This window comes from Vanacampus margaritifer, chromosome 19 (assembly GCF_051991255.1).
Source record: "Vanacampus margaritifer isolate UIUO_Vmar chromosome 19, RoL_Vmar_1.0, whole genome shotgun sequence".
NCBI classification, from domain to species: Eukaryota; Metazoa; Chordata; class Actinopteri; order Syngnathiformes; family Syngnathidae; genus Vanacampus; species Vanacampus margaritifer.
The window spans coordinates 10,788,920-10,804,118 of record NC_135450.1 but is presented as its reverse complement, the minus strand read 5'-3'; the positions used below and the strand labels follow the sequence as shown (position 1 = coordinate 10,804,118).

General features: G+C 42.1%; 3 protein-coding genes across 6 annotated transcripts; 2 read left to right on the top strand and 1 right to left on the bottom strand.

The window, feature by feature from the left end:
* Positions 1 to 4,853, top strand: wdcp (WD repeat and coiled coil containing). Its single transcript, XM_077552679.1, has 4 exons — positions 1 to 126; positions 827 to 2,923; positions 3,546 to 3,666; positions 4,612 to 4,853. The coding sequence occupies exons 2-4, from the start codon at positions 1,109 to 1,111 to the stop codon at positions 4,803 to 4,805; spliced, it is 2,130 nt and encodes a 709-aa protein (XP_077408805.1). The 5' UTR covers positions 1 to 126; positions 827 to 1,108; the 3' UTR covers positions 4,806 to 4,853.
* Positions 4,854 to 5,953: 1,100 nt separating this feature from the next.
* LOC144039331 (uncharacterized) lies at positions 5,954 to 10,713 on the top strand. Of its 2 annotated transcripts, none has more exons than XM_077552554.1 (7): positions 5,954 to 6,087; positions 7,968 to 8,095; positions 8,494 to 8,583; positions 8,686 to 8,774; positions 8,934 to 9,094; positions 10,129 to 10,245; positions 10,323 to 10,713. In XM_077552554.1, exons 2-7 carry the CDS (start codon positions 7,971 to 7,973, stop codon positions 10,431 to 10,433), a joined length of 693 nt encoding a protein of 230 aa, XP_077408680.1. In that variant the 5' UTR covers positions 5,954 to 6,087; positions 7,968 to 7,970; the 3' UTR covers positions 10,434 to 10,713. The 2 variants fall into 2 exon arrangements, with proteins under 2 accessions (XP_077408680.1, XP_077408679.1); XM_077552553.1 differs by having other exon boundaries at positions 7,965 to 8,095.
* irak1bp1 (interleukin-1 receptor-associated kinase 1 binding protein 1) lies at positions 8,964 to 15,040 on the bottom strand. Of its 3 annotated transcripts, none has more exons than XM_077552550.1 (5): positions 14,695 to 15,040; positions 13,887 to 13,968; positions 13,113 to 13,243; positions 12,183 to 12,497; positions 8,964 to 9,112 (listed from the first exon to the last, which is right to left on the bottom strand). In XM_077552550.1, the coding sequence occupies exons 1-4, from the start codon at positions 15,036 to 15,038 to the stop codon at positions 12,212 to 12,214; spliced, it is 843 nt and encodes a 280-aa protein (XP_077408676.1). In that variant the 5' UTR covers positions 15,039 to 15,040; the 3' UTR covers positions 8,964 to 9,112; positions 12,183 to 12,211. The 3 variants fall into 3 exon arrangements, with proteins under 3 accessions (XP_077408676.1, XP_077408675.1, XP_077408673.1); XM_077552549.1 differs by lacking the exon at positions 8,964 to 9,112 and adding an exon at positions 10,280 to 11,810; XM_077552547.1 differs by lacking the exon at positions 8,964 to 9,112 and having other exon boundaries at positions 11,922 to 12,497.
* Positions 15,041 to 15,199: the final 159 nt, after the last annotated feature.

The following is a 15,199-nucleotide window of genomic DNA, read 5'->3' as shown; positions in this document are numbered from 1 at the left end:
CTACGTTTCCCACAACGCACCTCTCTGTGATGCCCGATTATCACTTCCGGGTTACAGACAGTAAACATTGATGTCGCGGCGTTGTTTAGCCGGCACAATGTAAAGTTTCACATGGCAACATCCACCGTAAGTGCTTTACTCGTCAAACGCGTTGTTTCCAAATTCTTCTGTGTTTTTCCCCCCAGGCTGTATATGCTAGCTAAACATGGAGTTAGAGTACAACGTGATTGCAGCCTCACCCATGTGGAACATGCTAGAGGTGTAAACAGAAGGACAGAAGTGTATCCACGCATTTACGTAGCACTGATACTTATAGTTGTGATCAAAATTTGTTTAGTTTAATCAAATATTGTTTAGAAACACTAAATACAAACTTTCATTGAACATGGCACACTTGTCACTCAAATATAAAGAGTAACCACGTGTCATTACAACCTGATACCTTTACATCGGCAATGCATCCAAATTGTCTTAATTATTTAAAAATATTTTAATAAGAGTGTACCAACACAAGAATGCCCAGTCTTTAGCGTTGTAAAATTCTAGATATTTTCAAAGTTGAAAACATTCAATGGGAATAAAAAAAATAAATAAAAAAAAGAGCAATTAAAGTACTGCAATGCTCTCACATGCGGGCAAGGAGAGCTATCTATTTTGTATGGATGTCTGCTTATGATAAGATAAAATGTTTACTGTATTGAATATGATACTTTGCCATGAAATTACTTTGGATCCCCAGTTATTTGCCATTAAATTCCACAGAAAGTTAAAAAAAAAAAAAAAAGTTAAATTAAGTTTTAAAATCAACCCTACTTGTCTCCCTTAGCAACTCCGTTTGGGCCCCGATTAAGACAAAATGTCTCATCCCCAACGTGTGATTAAGTGAGCGACGTCAGCGGCCTCGGGTCCTGAAAGGTCCCGAGAGTGTCGTGTCGAGGTCGTTGCGCTTTAATCGCCTATTAGTGCTCGTCATCGCGCCCTCGGCTCAGGAGAGCAGATTAAGGCGCCTCTACTTGGAAGGAAACCCAGGAGAGAGCCTTTGCCGGTTCTAATCTGCAGAACGAGGAGCTACCGGCCATCCCGATTACTTTACCGCCTTCTCGCCGGGATGGACCTGGGCAAGGCCAAGCTGCTCCGGAGCGGCATCAACACGCTGCACCAGGCCATCCACCCCGTGCACGGCGTGGCGTGGACGGACGGCAAGCAGGTGTGCCTGACGACGCTGTACTTCCAGCGCGGCGAGACCAAGTTCGGCGACACCAACGTCATCGGGCAGTTCGAGCACGTCCTGGGGCTCTTCTGGGGCCCGCTGTGCTGCCCCGACTCTCCCGCTCTGCTGGCCGTGCAGCACAAGAAACACGTCAGCGTTTGGCAGTTGCAGCTCAGTGCGTTGGAACACAACAAGCTGCTGTGCACGCAGACCTGCGAGATGAGCGAGCCCTTCCCGTTGCTCGCGCAGGGTTGCGTCTGGCACCCCAAAATGGACATTCTGGCCCTCCTGACCAAGCGGGACGCCTCGGTGCTATTCTCGGTCCGGGTGGACAACAGGAGGACCAAGGCGGATATTAAGGGGAGCGGTTTGATCCACTGTGCGTGTTGGACTAAAGACGGAACCCGGTTGGTGGTGGCGATCGGCACCGCGCTCCACTCCTACATCTGGAACGACATCCACAAAAGCCTGGTGGCGTGCTCCTTTTGCCCCATTTTCGACGTCGGGGGTTACATCTGCGCCACAGAGGCAACGGGAGACTGTCAGGTTGCCGTGGCGACGGAGCTTCCTTTGGAGAAGCTGTGCGGGTTGAACGCCGGCATGGCTTTCGAGCTGGACGCCTCACGAGTCCAGACGCAAGAAAACGACCTCTCTCAGGATTCCAGACGGCTCTCATTTGACCTTTCCGAGAGGTCCCATACGCCCACTTTGGGCCCGGTAGACCTCACCCACCTCCTGGCTCGGCACCGGCGCTCAGACCCCAGCCCGCTTATCCACCTGCAGCGCAAGGACATGGTAACGGGCTCCGGTCAGGACTCCTCGCACCTGGTGCTGATCACGTACGACCGCAAGGTGGTCACCACCCGCAAAGTCAGCATCCCCGGGATCCTGGTGCCGGATTTGGTGGCGTTCGACCCGCGCGCCTCCACCGTGGCCGTGGCGTCCAACACCTGCAACATGGTGCTGGTGTACCGCATCACGGCGTCGGCCATGCCCAACATCCAGCAGATCTCGCTGCAGGCCACCGACAGGCCAAAGGGGGTGTGTTTTCTCAGCGACAAGATTCTGCTCATGATGGTAGGCCGGCAGAAGTCCATGGACCCCGCCTTCCTCCCGTCCTCCAACACGGAAAAGTACATCCTGCGCCTGGTAACCAAAGAGTTTGATGGGGAGGGCGCCCCCTCCCTTCTCAACGCAAAGCCGACTTCTAATTTATCACGGATTAGGAGGCACTCAGAGCACCTGCCCAAGGAGGATCGGGAGCAGGTGGGGATAAAGGACTTGGTTCTTCCCGGGGCGGGAGTATTCCCCCGCTCACCCGGGAGCAGACGCAGGCTGGTGGAGGAGGTGAGGAGCCCCGAGCCCAGCCCCGTGCCCAGCATGGTGGACTTCTCCCCCTCAACCGCCGTGGAGAACTTGGACGTCGGCCGTATGGCCAGCCTGGCGGTGGCCGGCCAGACCAGCAGAGACTCCAGCCGGGCCGGCTCGCCTCGACCGGAGGCGGTACCGGAGCCAGCCGTGGCCACGCCGGGCGGATCCTCCAGGGAACGAGCCCTGGAGCATCTGGTCTTCAACATGGAGCGGCTGTTCGCTCGCTTTGCGGACGTGCAGCAGTGCCTGGGCGAGATTCGAGATTACGCTCAGAACGGCAAGAAGGTTCCGAGCTCCTACCCGGCCGCCGCCGAGCCCCCTTACCTCAACGTCACATGCCAGGTATGTTTGCCTAGAAAAATATCTGTGTGCTGTGGTCGACTGTCTCTCTCCTTTCCCACATGCGAGGGCATCTCAGAAAATATGTATAATGTGATGACTTGACTTAACGTGTACCCTAAATTACAATTTTTTAGACTTACAAGCTCCTGCTTTGTTGCTTGATTGATTTGATCAATTTTAAATTTCACGCTTAATTTTTTCATTGAGTTAGCTTCAGATGTGTTTCCGCTTGGGTGAGGTGAAAAAGAGTGTAATGCCCTTGCATGTGGGCAGGGTTAGAAGATAGAAGCTGCTGTAAGCCACAATTCATGTCCAGCTGTTCACACGAAGACTAACCAGCCATTTCCTGGTTTCACCCAATAGGCCACACCTTTTAAAAGCACGCATACATTACTATTATTGTTGCGACTCAGCATACAGTAGTACTACACTTTACAAAACCAGCTTTTATACATTCTCTTTTATCATGATTTATTATGTTTTAATACAGTAATGCTAACATTCCTTATGAAAACATAACCTTGAGGTTGAATGTACACACACGCCATGCGTGTGTTTTCTGGCCGTGTGCGTCAGAATCGGAAGCAGCGGTTGACTTTTGCATACTTTTTGGGTCCCGCAGAAGCAGCTGTCTGAGAACGTGTTCATCGACGAACGGCGTCCGATGCTCTTATGTGACGGCAAGTTGTGTCTACGCGGTCTTCAGGAGCTTTTCAACCTCACCGTCGTGGAGATGCTGCATGGTACGAGTTTGAAACGGACTCCCGTGTTTTTCCCAAGCTAGCTTGTCAGCCCAATGAGCATGTACATTGTCAAGAGTACGGTATTATTTGTTGCGTAATTTTTCCGCCTAAAATTGGTTAGTTGAAATGCATTTATTCGATTTGTTTTAATTAATTATTGTGAAGAAGTATTTCGTCAAATAATTTGAGAAATGATTTATTGTAAATAAAATGAATCAGTTTTTTTTAACTGTCATACTTTTGGTTTAAAAAATTGTTTCATTTATTACTAAATTAATTCTGAATTTAAAAAAAAAAGTTGTAATAGGTTGACTTATTGTAAAAGATAATAATGGTAAAATAAAACGTATGTATTTATTAAATAATTGATTGACTGTACTGTGCCTAAATTATAAACAAAAAATAGATCGAATTGTTTTTATTACATTTTATAAACATCTTAAATTGTACATTAAACATGCACACACAATAGATGGTACACATAGCAGTTTCAATTATAGTATAGTATAATTATAACAGTAACATTTTAAAATTTGAATGGATCTTTTTTTGGGGGGGGTGTACAGTACATTTAACACATTGTTTACATAATTATTTCATTATAATTAAATAAAGAAGTCAAATAATAATATTAAGAACACAAATAAATATTAAATAATTGTGATTATTATTTTATTATTATTAATTATTTTACTGTTTAAAAAAATATCCACACAGCTGGCCCATTTGTCTTTTCTTTTTTTTATGTATCCAGCCCTGTCTAAACCATGTAAACACATCATTGGTCGTCACGTGTTCGAGCTATAATTGGATGTGATTAGCGGCCCAGGACCGATTACGAGCTTTTAAACAGAAGCGGCTTACTTTATTGGCATGTAACAAGCCTAAACAACAAATGTGCTATCTAACATCCCGTGCGGTTTGTTTTTTTTCATGTTTTTTCAGGCCCCCTGTGGATCGTCCTGGTGGCCGACGCCGACGGCTTCGTACCCCTGACGTTCAAGCCCAAGGACGAGCTCACCGTACGTAACGGCAAGCGCAAATCCACCTTGCGCACACCTGGGAGCCCTGAGACCTCCTGCCCAGCCAGTCCGGCCCCCTGCCACAACCCCAACGCCACCAAAGATGCCCCCACGTAGTTTATGGACTTAGACATCTTTTGTCAATAAAGCGGCTTCAACAATTTACTTGTTGTATTACTTTTCAGCTTTGGGATAAAAAAAACAGTGGTGTACGACTATGCACCTTGTGCCTAAGAGAAGTATAAAGCAATCGTTTTATTTTTACAACTTTCTTCATCAAATTCCACCAGCAATTGACACCACCCCTTGAGGGTTATAATGTACTGTAATAGCCTCTGGTTGCCCATAGATGGAAGCAAATGACTTTGGTCTAAATAAAGCTCCTCAACTCACTTCAGCACCAAGATGCCACCAGATGGTGCCAAAGCAAAACTGAACGCTTTGACCTACACAAAAACAGTGAATAGGTGATTTTTTTTCTTCCTTCATAACAGGATATTTCTGCTGGTCAAAAAACAATTTAGGACAGAGGGTTCGAGCGAGTATATTTCACGGCTAAAACGTAGTTAGTTGTGTGTATGCATAAGATGCCAGATGAAGTAGCATCCATTTTTGCAGGGATTTAAACGATTATCTTGTCTTCCACGCTGATGCTATGATCTCATTCATTCCGTGTACTGTATTTCTTTTTTAAGAAGTTGTAATTTTAGGAAAAATAAAGTTGTTCCATTGTATGGTTCTGTTTTTGTGGATTTTAAACGGGCAATTGTAATTTTGGGGTCTAATAAATATAAATGTTTATTGTATGTTTAGGATATTCACTTATCAAGGACCAAAAACATTGTATTAAAAAAACAAAACAATGAAATGTTTATTCCTTAATTTAATCATCAGGAAATCACCTAAAACGAGTATTTTATGTATTTGCTTTCATTCATTTGTGTTTTCTCGAATATTACAGCTGTCAATGCATAATATGTAACTCAGTTACTAGGATAGGAAATATTTAAATATGAGAGTATAATATTCAGATTTACGGAACCTCTTTATGACGTTCAGTCCGTACTTTACTGGCGAGATCAAACATCCAATATGGCGGCGCACTTGACGTACAATACCGTGGATAATTGTCTTTTACTAATTTTCTATGTTCCGTTTTTGGCGGATAACTTTTTCCTCCTTTAAACTCTGACGTGTCTTTCCGCCGTACTGGGGGTCACGTGTTAATTCCGTGGGCCTCCGCGATTGGCTGAAACTTCAACTGTGTTTTAGCATTACGTGCCCGCCCACTCGTGGCATGTCAACAGACAGGTGGCCATAATCGCGGAGAAGTCGCATCAACAGTAAACCAGAAAAAAAGCAAAAGAAAAAGAAAGAGGAGATTGAAAGTCAAAACAAGGTGAGCACAAACATTCACCAACCTTTCTTACAGTGGTTTTGACCAGTGGTGGGCAGTTAGGGTCAGCAAGGCCTAAACCAGAGGTGCACATTGGATTTTTGTATAAGTTAAAGAAAAAAGGGGTGGAAATCTGTTTGTTTTACTTATAATAATAATAATACAGAATTGTCATTGTTTCATTTATAATGAAACTCTTTACAATTAATGAACCTTTTATTATAAAAATACATTTAAAAAATCCAGCATCTAGCGCTGGGGGTTGGGTCGCGGGGGCACCAGCTTTAGCAGGGAAGCCCAGACTTCTCTCTCCCCAGCCACTTCAACAAGCTCCTCCAACGGGACCCCAAGGCGTTCCCAGGCCAGCAGAGAGACATAGTCTCTCCAGTGTGTCCTGGGTCGTCCCCGGGGCCTCCCGCCGGTGGGACATGCCCGGAACACCTCTCCGGGGAGGCGTCCTGGAGGCATCCGAACCAGATGCCCAAGCCACCTCAACGATTTAAAAAAACATTGTGTAAATATGTATTATTTTTTTTGGGAATATATTTTTGTATTTTAATATTTACAAATAATTCAAGAAATATTTAATGAAAATAATCAGGTCAAAATCAAATCAAATGTGGCTATTAGATTTTTTTATTTTTTTGTCCAATCAGATTTTAGCCTGTGTGTGTTGCTATGCCATTCTAATCTGACCAGCAGTTTGGCATTCACTTATCTATGAGAAGAATAACCAAATACAGATCTGTAAGTGACCCAAACAAGATCACAATAATCAAATGAGTGCATGTACAAATTATACAAAATAAATACATCTCATTATAGCACTTCCTGTAAATTTATTATACATTTATTCAGATGTGAACGCATACCACCTCCATATTCTAAATAGCCAATATAACGATAACTGATATTCACATCAGATTAAATTAAACCCTACTCATTTTATCTCATAAATTTATAATCCGGCACTTTATAAACCGTCTGAATTTATTTGCTGACTTTATGGTCAGGCCAAGGCCATAATTTGTTTTAATTATGTCTACCATAATTAACTCATTTACTGCCAATGACTGCTATAAACATCAAAAATGTATTTTAACAATTTCTATTAGTTTCCATTTTTGTTAACAAGAATATGAAAACCTAGAATTGTTTTATTGTACACCGATTGTGAACAGACATGAAATGTGTGATTAATTGCGAGTTAACTAGTGAAGTCATGAGATTAATTACGATTAAAACTTGCCCTGAATTTTTAATAATATTTTCTTTTTTTAATTCATTCACTGCCGTTGACGGCTATAAACGTCAACAATTCATTTGAACTATTTCTATTAGTTAAACTTTTTTTCCCCACTTTTGTTAACAAGAGTATGAAAACCAAATTTTTTTAATGTACATTTAGAACAGATATAAAATGTGTGATTAATCGTGAGTTAACTAGTTGAAGTCACGCGATTAATTACAATGTTAAAAATTAACCGCATCTTGCCCCTAATTTTTAGTCATCTTTTTTTTTTTAAATGAGTTTATGGCATTGAATGAGTTAAAAGACATAAAAGCCATATTTAAAACAAAACAATAACAACTGGTTCTATCTTGGGGTCAAACAAACTATGTTGAAGTGAGGGGAGGAGCATCCATTAGTCCAGCTTTAGCTTGTAATAGAAAAAAAGTGCCTTGTCGTCATCTTGTGGCATCAATAAGCAAATCATAAACCACAACTTTACGGCTTTGGGGAAATCCGACTTTCATTACAAAACTATTTATTTGATATTACAGATTGTTGTGTATATACTAAAGAATGACATGATATTAATTGTGAACTGCTAAATGATAGTGGGAGTATTTAATTGTTGGAATGATTTTTCATCCAGTAGGTGATGCCTCAGCTGACGTTGTCTGCGGCAGTGCAACTGGTGCTCCTGCTGTCGGCTTTCCCCGCTCAGTACCTTATCCACAAATGGATCGGCAACACAGAAGATCAGCGCCTCCACGCGTCAGCACAGTACGAAACACTCACAGATAAAGTCGCTAAATTCTAACTTTAAATATGCTTGTATTTATTTCATTTTTATTGTTTCGATTTACCTCAGTGGTGAAGTTAAAAAAAAAATGGGAAGGGAGAGACGAGATAGAAGAGAGAGAGATTACCAGTGCAACTGTACTGTATAACGACTTCCTGATTACTAGTGTTTCATTTTCAAGAGCTGCCTATACCGGTTTCCCTAATACAAACAAAAGTACAAGACATAAATAAAAACAGTGAAAAATTCAAATAGCATTTATTTGTACTTTCCTTGCATAAATCTTGATTGTTTTTTGGAATAACACCTCAAAATGTTCCTTGGCTGAAGTAATAAACATATTTACTGTACTACTAAGTGGTGCGGTGTTGCGTTCAAGGTTGATTCGAGTGTGGCAAGACTGGAGCAGTTCTTACCTGAGCGTTTCTGCGTGGAAAGAGTGGACCAGGCAGCAGCTTTCCAAAATCATGCGAGTACTTTTGAGGAACAGCACACCACACATTTTTCAACTCTTGAGAAACGTGCTAGTTTCCCACCGCCCCTGAACTCGCCTCAATGTCTTTTCATGAAGGTCTGTGCTCGGTCTGGACACGGATGAGGAGGGCGATGAGGTCCCCATAGAAACCATGATGCTTGAAAACGACCAGGGATTCTTTGGAGGTTTGCGCTCATAAAGTGTTACCTTGATTTACACGGTTTTTTTTTATGTTCATGGAACAAATTGTAAATCAAGGTACCACAGTGTTCAAATGATCTGACGGAATCCATACCTCTCTTGGAATCCAATGGCAAAAATGTTTTGTGTTTTTGTCACCACAGCATCGAAGGCAGTGCGCAGTCCGCGGCCGCCTTACGTTTTTTTTCGGGTGGGCGAGGTCGTGATGGAGCGCAAGAGCCACCGGGCCGGCGTGGTGGTGAGTTGGGACACCGAGATGAAGGCCCCTGCCGAGTGGAAGGAGAGGATGTACAACAGAATGCAGGTCAGTCAGCGTGACAACCTAGAGAGAGAGAAAAACAAACATTTTTATCCACAGCTAAAGTAGCTCATTTTTATTTCTTTTTTCCAAACAAACACGCACACTTACAAACATGGTCTCCCAGGCGGGGAATCGAACCCACGCCAATCTGCATCGCAAGTGGCGGTACCACCGCCCGCTAAAGTAGCTAAATAGCATTAGCATATTTGCGTCCAAAGCCACGTTTATGCTGCATTTGAGGAGAACTGGGAAATGAAAAACACTTGAAAACTTATGTGTTGTCAAGGATTTTATTAGTAGCAGATGTTTGAAAGTTTATAACGAATGCTCATTTATATTAGCCCTTCTGTAGCTGTGGCTCGATAAATAATAATAAGAATACATTTATTTTGTAATGCACTAGGGAAATCTATATTTGCCAAGAAGCTAATCTAAAATTGGAGTCTTTAGCTAATGAAGCTTTGTTACATGGAGGTGATCACCTGAGAGTAACATACGTCATTGACACCGGACGGCGTTTCGAAATATGTTAGCATTAAGCTAGCAGACTTTTGTTAGATGCACTGATCTGTATTCAATACTGGATTGCCGATAGGCCAAGACTTTTGAAGATAGGCCAAGACTTTTGAAGCTGCCATATTACTCCTCCCAAGAAACATTTTTCGGCTTACAATCCTATACATTTACAGTATCGAAATTGGAGAACATTTGAGACACTACAAAGTAGAAACAGCATCATTTTTGATGTTTTAAATTTGTTAAACATAAACAAGAGGACTTACATGAAATGGAAATACATGTATACATTATATTATATTAATGATGTTTACAGAAGGTAACTTGTATTTTTTTTTTTTTTAATTATAGCTGTAATTCAACAAAAGATGCCTCTGCCAAATCTAATATTGGGGTCTAATGAACATAGCGATAAAAGAAACACAGGGTCTTTAAAACAGCACACACAAATATTTTGTCACATTTGACATGATGATGTATGTTGCCTAACTCATGATATGGTATGTTTGGATGCCCATTAGGGTGTTACAGCAGAAAAGACTCCTCATTACAAAGTTCTGTTCGCTGGGCCTTCACCGAACCATATAATGGTGGCCTACATGCCTCAGACTCAACTCAAGCGCGTCACTGGAACAAAAGTGGGTGCACAAACATCATCACCACACACACACACACTAACGCAGTTTGTGTTTTATTGATTCTGATGCGTTTTCAGCCAAACATTGGCACCTTGGACAAGTACTTCACTCATTTTGACGGCGACCGCTTTTTGCCTTTACCGTGGCTGAAAGAGATTTATCCCGAGGACGACATTGTCGACGCCTGAACGTCGACGACGTTGATCGTGAGGATTCCGCAAGAGCAGCAGCAGCAGCTCATTTGAATGTATTGTGTGACAGTACTGTGTACAAGCCTTGGCCACCATTCCTATTTTAATCAAACAGCTGTCATTTTGTCATAAAAAATGCAGTGGGACCTCGAAATATGAACTCAAAAAATAGACCTCGTCCGTTCCAGGGTGTCGTCAAAAAACAGATGAACAGTGTTGTAGGTAGTCCAAATAAGTTGACTACTGTTGCATATTAAATTCCATACTCATGGGTCAATGTGATCTGCTGTATGCTTGAACATGAAACAACATAACAATGCAACTTTTTTTATTTATTTAAGAAAAGAAAAAAGGCCAATTATATTTTTTTCTAAGTTTTTTAATGTGTCAATTTGACTCACAAGATTCAGGAGCCAATTGTTAGGTTGCTCTAGGTGTTGCAAAAAAATAAAATAAAATAAAATAAATCACTTGCAATAGGAGTTAATCCTTCTGTTTGCAGAATTGATGTCGATTTTTTTAAATTCTGAATTGTCCCTCGAAATGGTCATTTTGACTTTGGAGATTCTACTGCATTATGACACATATAAGACATTAATTCGTGCGACATATTTAGTTTGAATGGCAGCTTTACCCCCTTTAGAAGCATCATCTCGCTTGATGCCGCTTGACTTTTGCACAGTGCTGTACATGCACTGCTTTGAATGTATAATTATGAATGTAAGACTTCAAATAATATTTTTTTTTAATAATATTTTTGTGTTTTGTGGATTTGGAGAAGGCATTCGACCGTGTCCCTCGGGGAGTCCTGTGGGGGGTGCTTTGGGAGTACGGGGTACCGAACCCCCTGATACGGGCTGTTCGGTCCCTGTACGACCGGTGTCAGAGTTTGGTCCGCATTGCCGGCAGTAAGTCGGATTTGTTTCCAGTGAGGCTTTATTACCGATTCTGTTCATAACTTTTATGGGCAGAATTTCTAAGCGCAGCCGAGGTGTTGAGGGGGTCCGGTTTGGTGGCCTCAGCATTGCATCGCTACAGATGTGGTACTGTTGGCTGAACTGCAACTCTCACTGGAGATAGGGTGAGAAGCTCGGTCATCCGGGAGGGACTCAGAGTCGAGCCGCTGCTCCTCCGCAATGAGAGGAACCAGTTGAAGTGGCTCGGGCATCTGGTTCGGATGCCTCCCTGGAGAGGTTTTCCGGGCATGTCCCATTGGCGGGAGGCCCCGGGGACCACCCAGGACACGCTGGAGAGACTACGTCTCTCGGCCGGCCTTGGAGCGCCTTGGGATCCCGCCGGTGGAGCTGGTTGAAGTGGCTGGGAAGAGGGAAGTCTGGGTTTCCCTCCTAAAAGCTGCTGTCCTCGCGACCCGACCTCGGATAAGCGGCAGAAGATGGATGGATGGACTTCAGATAAATTATAATGAAGTGAACCGTCATCTGTTGTAAGGGATGTTTCTGACTTAACACACTATCGGCCAAAAACTCAAAAAAACATTTAATAGGGAAACAGCACTCTGTACACTGTACTGTACAACAAAAACAATGTAATAAGTAAATATAATTATGAAGGATTTAACAATTTGTGCTTTTAATCATGCTCCTTACTGACAACACGCACAGCGTGCAACTCTAAATTCAGACTAGCCTGTATTGTATATATTCCTAAAAAAAACAATACAGAGTAGGAGCAAACTAAATTGCTTTTCCTGTATTGGCTTAGAAAATGTGTCCAATTTCATCTTACCTTTACGATAGAACTTTTTTTTTTTTTTTTTAGTATTTCTTCCTGTTTTCATCACGCATCCGGAAGTAGACGGACACCCGCGAGGAGGCGGTGACGTTGGGTATGCGGGGAAGGGTGACGTGGGTGGAGGTGGCCTCTTGGCCCCGCCTTCCTCCACCACCATCATCATTATCCTCGTCCCCGTCGTGGCTCCTCCACTCCCACGTCTCGTCCTCTCGCACCAGGGTGGGCGCCCCCAGGCTTTGGCCCAGGAGCTGGCTGATTCTGCTGGCCTTCTGCTGGGCATTCTCCACCGCTGAAACACATGCACTCTGCCTACATGCACAGACAGTTTCAAACTCTTTACAATTAATGAACCTTTTATTATAAAAAATATATTTAAAAAATCCAGCAGCTTTAGCAGGGAAGCCCAGACTTCTCTCTCCCCAGCCACTTCAACCAGCTCCTTCAAAGTTTCAAAGTGGCGTAAGTATAATTTGTTACCTCATGTCCATTGTTGCTTTGCACATGGGTATATTTGTCTTAAATGTGTAGCCAACAAAAAAATAATTTCATCTAAAAGGGTGTGCAAACTTGTAAACAATATCCAATTGTTTATTTTTACCTCTCAAAAACATTCAAATTATTATTATTATTATTTAAGAGCTTTACAGTTTATAGGCCATGTAAATAGCGGAAAAAGTTTGGAATTTATTTATTTTGGTCTCAGTTTTTAACGGATTACGGTGTTCTAGGTGACGGAGAATCTATAGATGTAAAGAAAACAAACTCTTAAGCAATATTTTTTCTTTCTTCTTTATACGACATCGTTAACACATGACTGCATCAATTATGCTAACAATATCACAAATACAGAGTGTGATTACTTAAGCCACCACTGGAGATAAAATGTGAGTTAAAACGAGGGGGAAAAAAACAAGGTGTGTTTACCTGACACGGTTCCGGCATTCTGTGCTGTGGAAAAATATAGGCTGTCCCACTGAGACGCTCCTGTCCAGTTTCTCCAGCAAGACGCTGCACGCATGCTCCATTTTGTCAAAGTCAGAGAAGGTGACAATCACCTAGAAAAACAAGACCCATCAATCAGACACAAGATTAGGTACGCCTGCACAAACTGATGACAGCAGTCCATTTTTCATACCACATATCCTCAGTAGGATAACCTTTTTGAGCTGGAGCCTATACATAGATTCACCTTTGGAAAGTCTGTTAGCTTAATGCTAAAAAAAAATGCAAATCGCCAGTGAATAACATCTGTGTCATTGTCTTATAGCTTAATAAGCATTACACATTTGAACACAAACGGTGGAGCAACACATGTAAATAGATAATACTCACAGACATATGTTAGTGATCACCTGTGAAGTACGGCTAATAGTACTGAATCTTACTGAGTAGTTTTGACAGGCAACCATGTCTGTATTGTATTGCCTCCTGGTGGCCAAGGGGCGCAAACCTGATGAAGCAGCACAACTTCTATTGAATTGAAGTAAAAATATGGTTTAACATTTTTTAAATCGAAAACACATTTTTTGGGGGAGGCTAGAATGGTTTAATGGCCATATCATTGCCTAACAGCCTAAAAAAAAGGACTCGATTTGCCCAGCCTATATCGACCCTCTTATGTAGCTAAATAAGGTCACAAAAATACAAACCACAACCATTATAAAAACATGTCTTGTGGATCTGTAACGTATACTCTACCTCTGCATTCATGTGATACAATTCTTGGTCCCGGTGGAGGAATTTTCTCACAGTGACGTCGTCTTCTCTGACCCCATGTTGTCTAGTCATAAAGAAACATTAAAAGTTATCTCACATAGGTTCATCATAACGTAGACAGTAGAACAATCAATCCAAACAGAAATGTGTACTTTCCACTCCTTGGGCTACTGTTAAGATAGGCTTGTTACTTTTTTCAACCTCAGTGGACGAAGACACAAAGTTTACCAAAACAAAAGACAAATAACCATCCATCAATACAGATTTTATTATTATCATAAAAAGCCTGCTTTAATATAAGAAGGAAACTATTTGTTTTTTCTATTGTGCCATGGTGTCAAAATGTGTCTTGTACACTACTAAGTCAATATTTAATGGTACTAGAGTATATTTCAATCTTAAAAATAAATAAAAATACAATAATAAAAAATAAAAAAAACTTTTATTCAAGTACAGGAGTTGAATAGGTGTATTAACTACACAAGTATCTGTACTTCTACTTTAAGTACAGATTGTGAGTACTTTTACCACCTGTCCTAATGTCAAAAACACTCAATAATATACTATTACCAAATACATTTAGGACAAGACTCATTTAAATAAAAATCTAGCAAATAAATAATTGCTGATAGTAATGAATTTGAATTCCATTATCTGCACCTTTCCAGGAGCTAAACTAAGCTAAGATAAGCTAATATAAACTAAGCTAACGCAGAATTAGCATTCAAAAGAGTATGATGCTACAAAATGTTTTTTTTCTTTTTTCTTTCTTTTTTTTTTTATCTCTCACCTGACGGCTTGCAAAATGTATTCCAGCCGTCGTGACACGCTGCTAGTGACCTCGTTGACTGTGGCTTTGCTGTTGCCCACGCTGAGCCTCACCGACGCTCTGTCGGCTGGGTAGCTAACCTCCGCCGTCCCGGTCACATGGAGCTCCCTCGCCTGGCACCCGGTGGGGCTCGGTCTATTCCCTGCCCGCGTCTCGACGACCACTTGCTCGACTTCCTTGACGGCAAACGGGCCGACGGAAGAAGTAGTCTGCGTCCCGCCGGTGAATAGTCGAAGCCCGTTGTCCATTGCGGTTGCTAATCGCCTAGTTGGCTTCCTGCTACCATGGCAATGGGTGAATGGCATGATGGGATATGTAGTTTACGTTCGCCGGAATCAGTAACGCTGACATCTGTGACAAATGACATCATTCAATTCCCATTTTCTGAATAGTTTGGTCAGATTAAAACGGCCATTACAACATAACCTACGTACACATTTAATTTACTACAAAATGAGCATGTCAT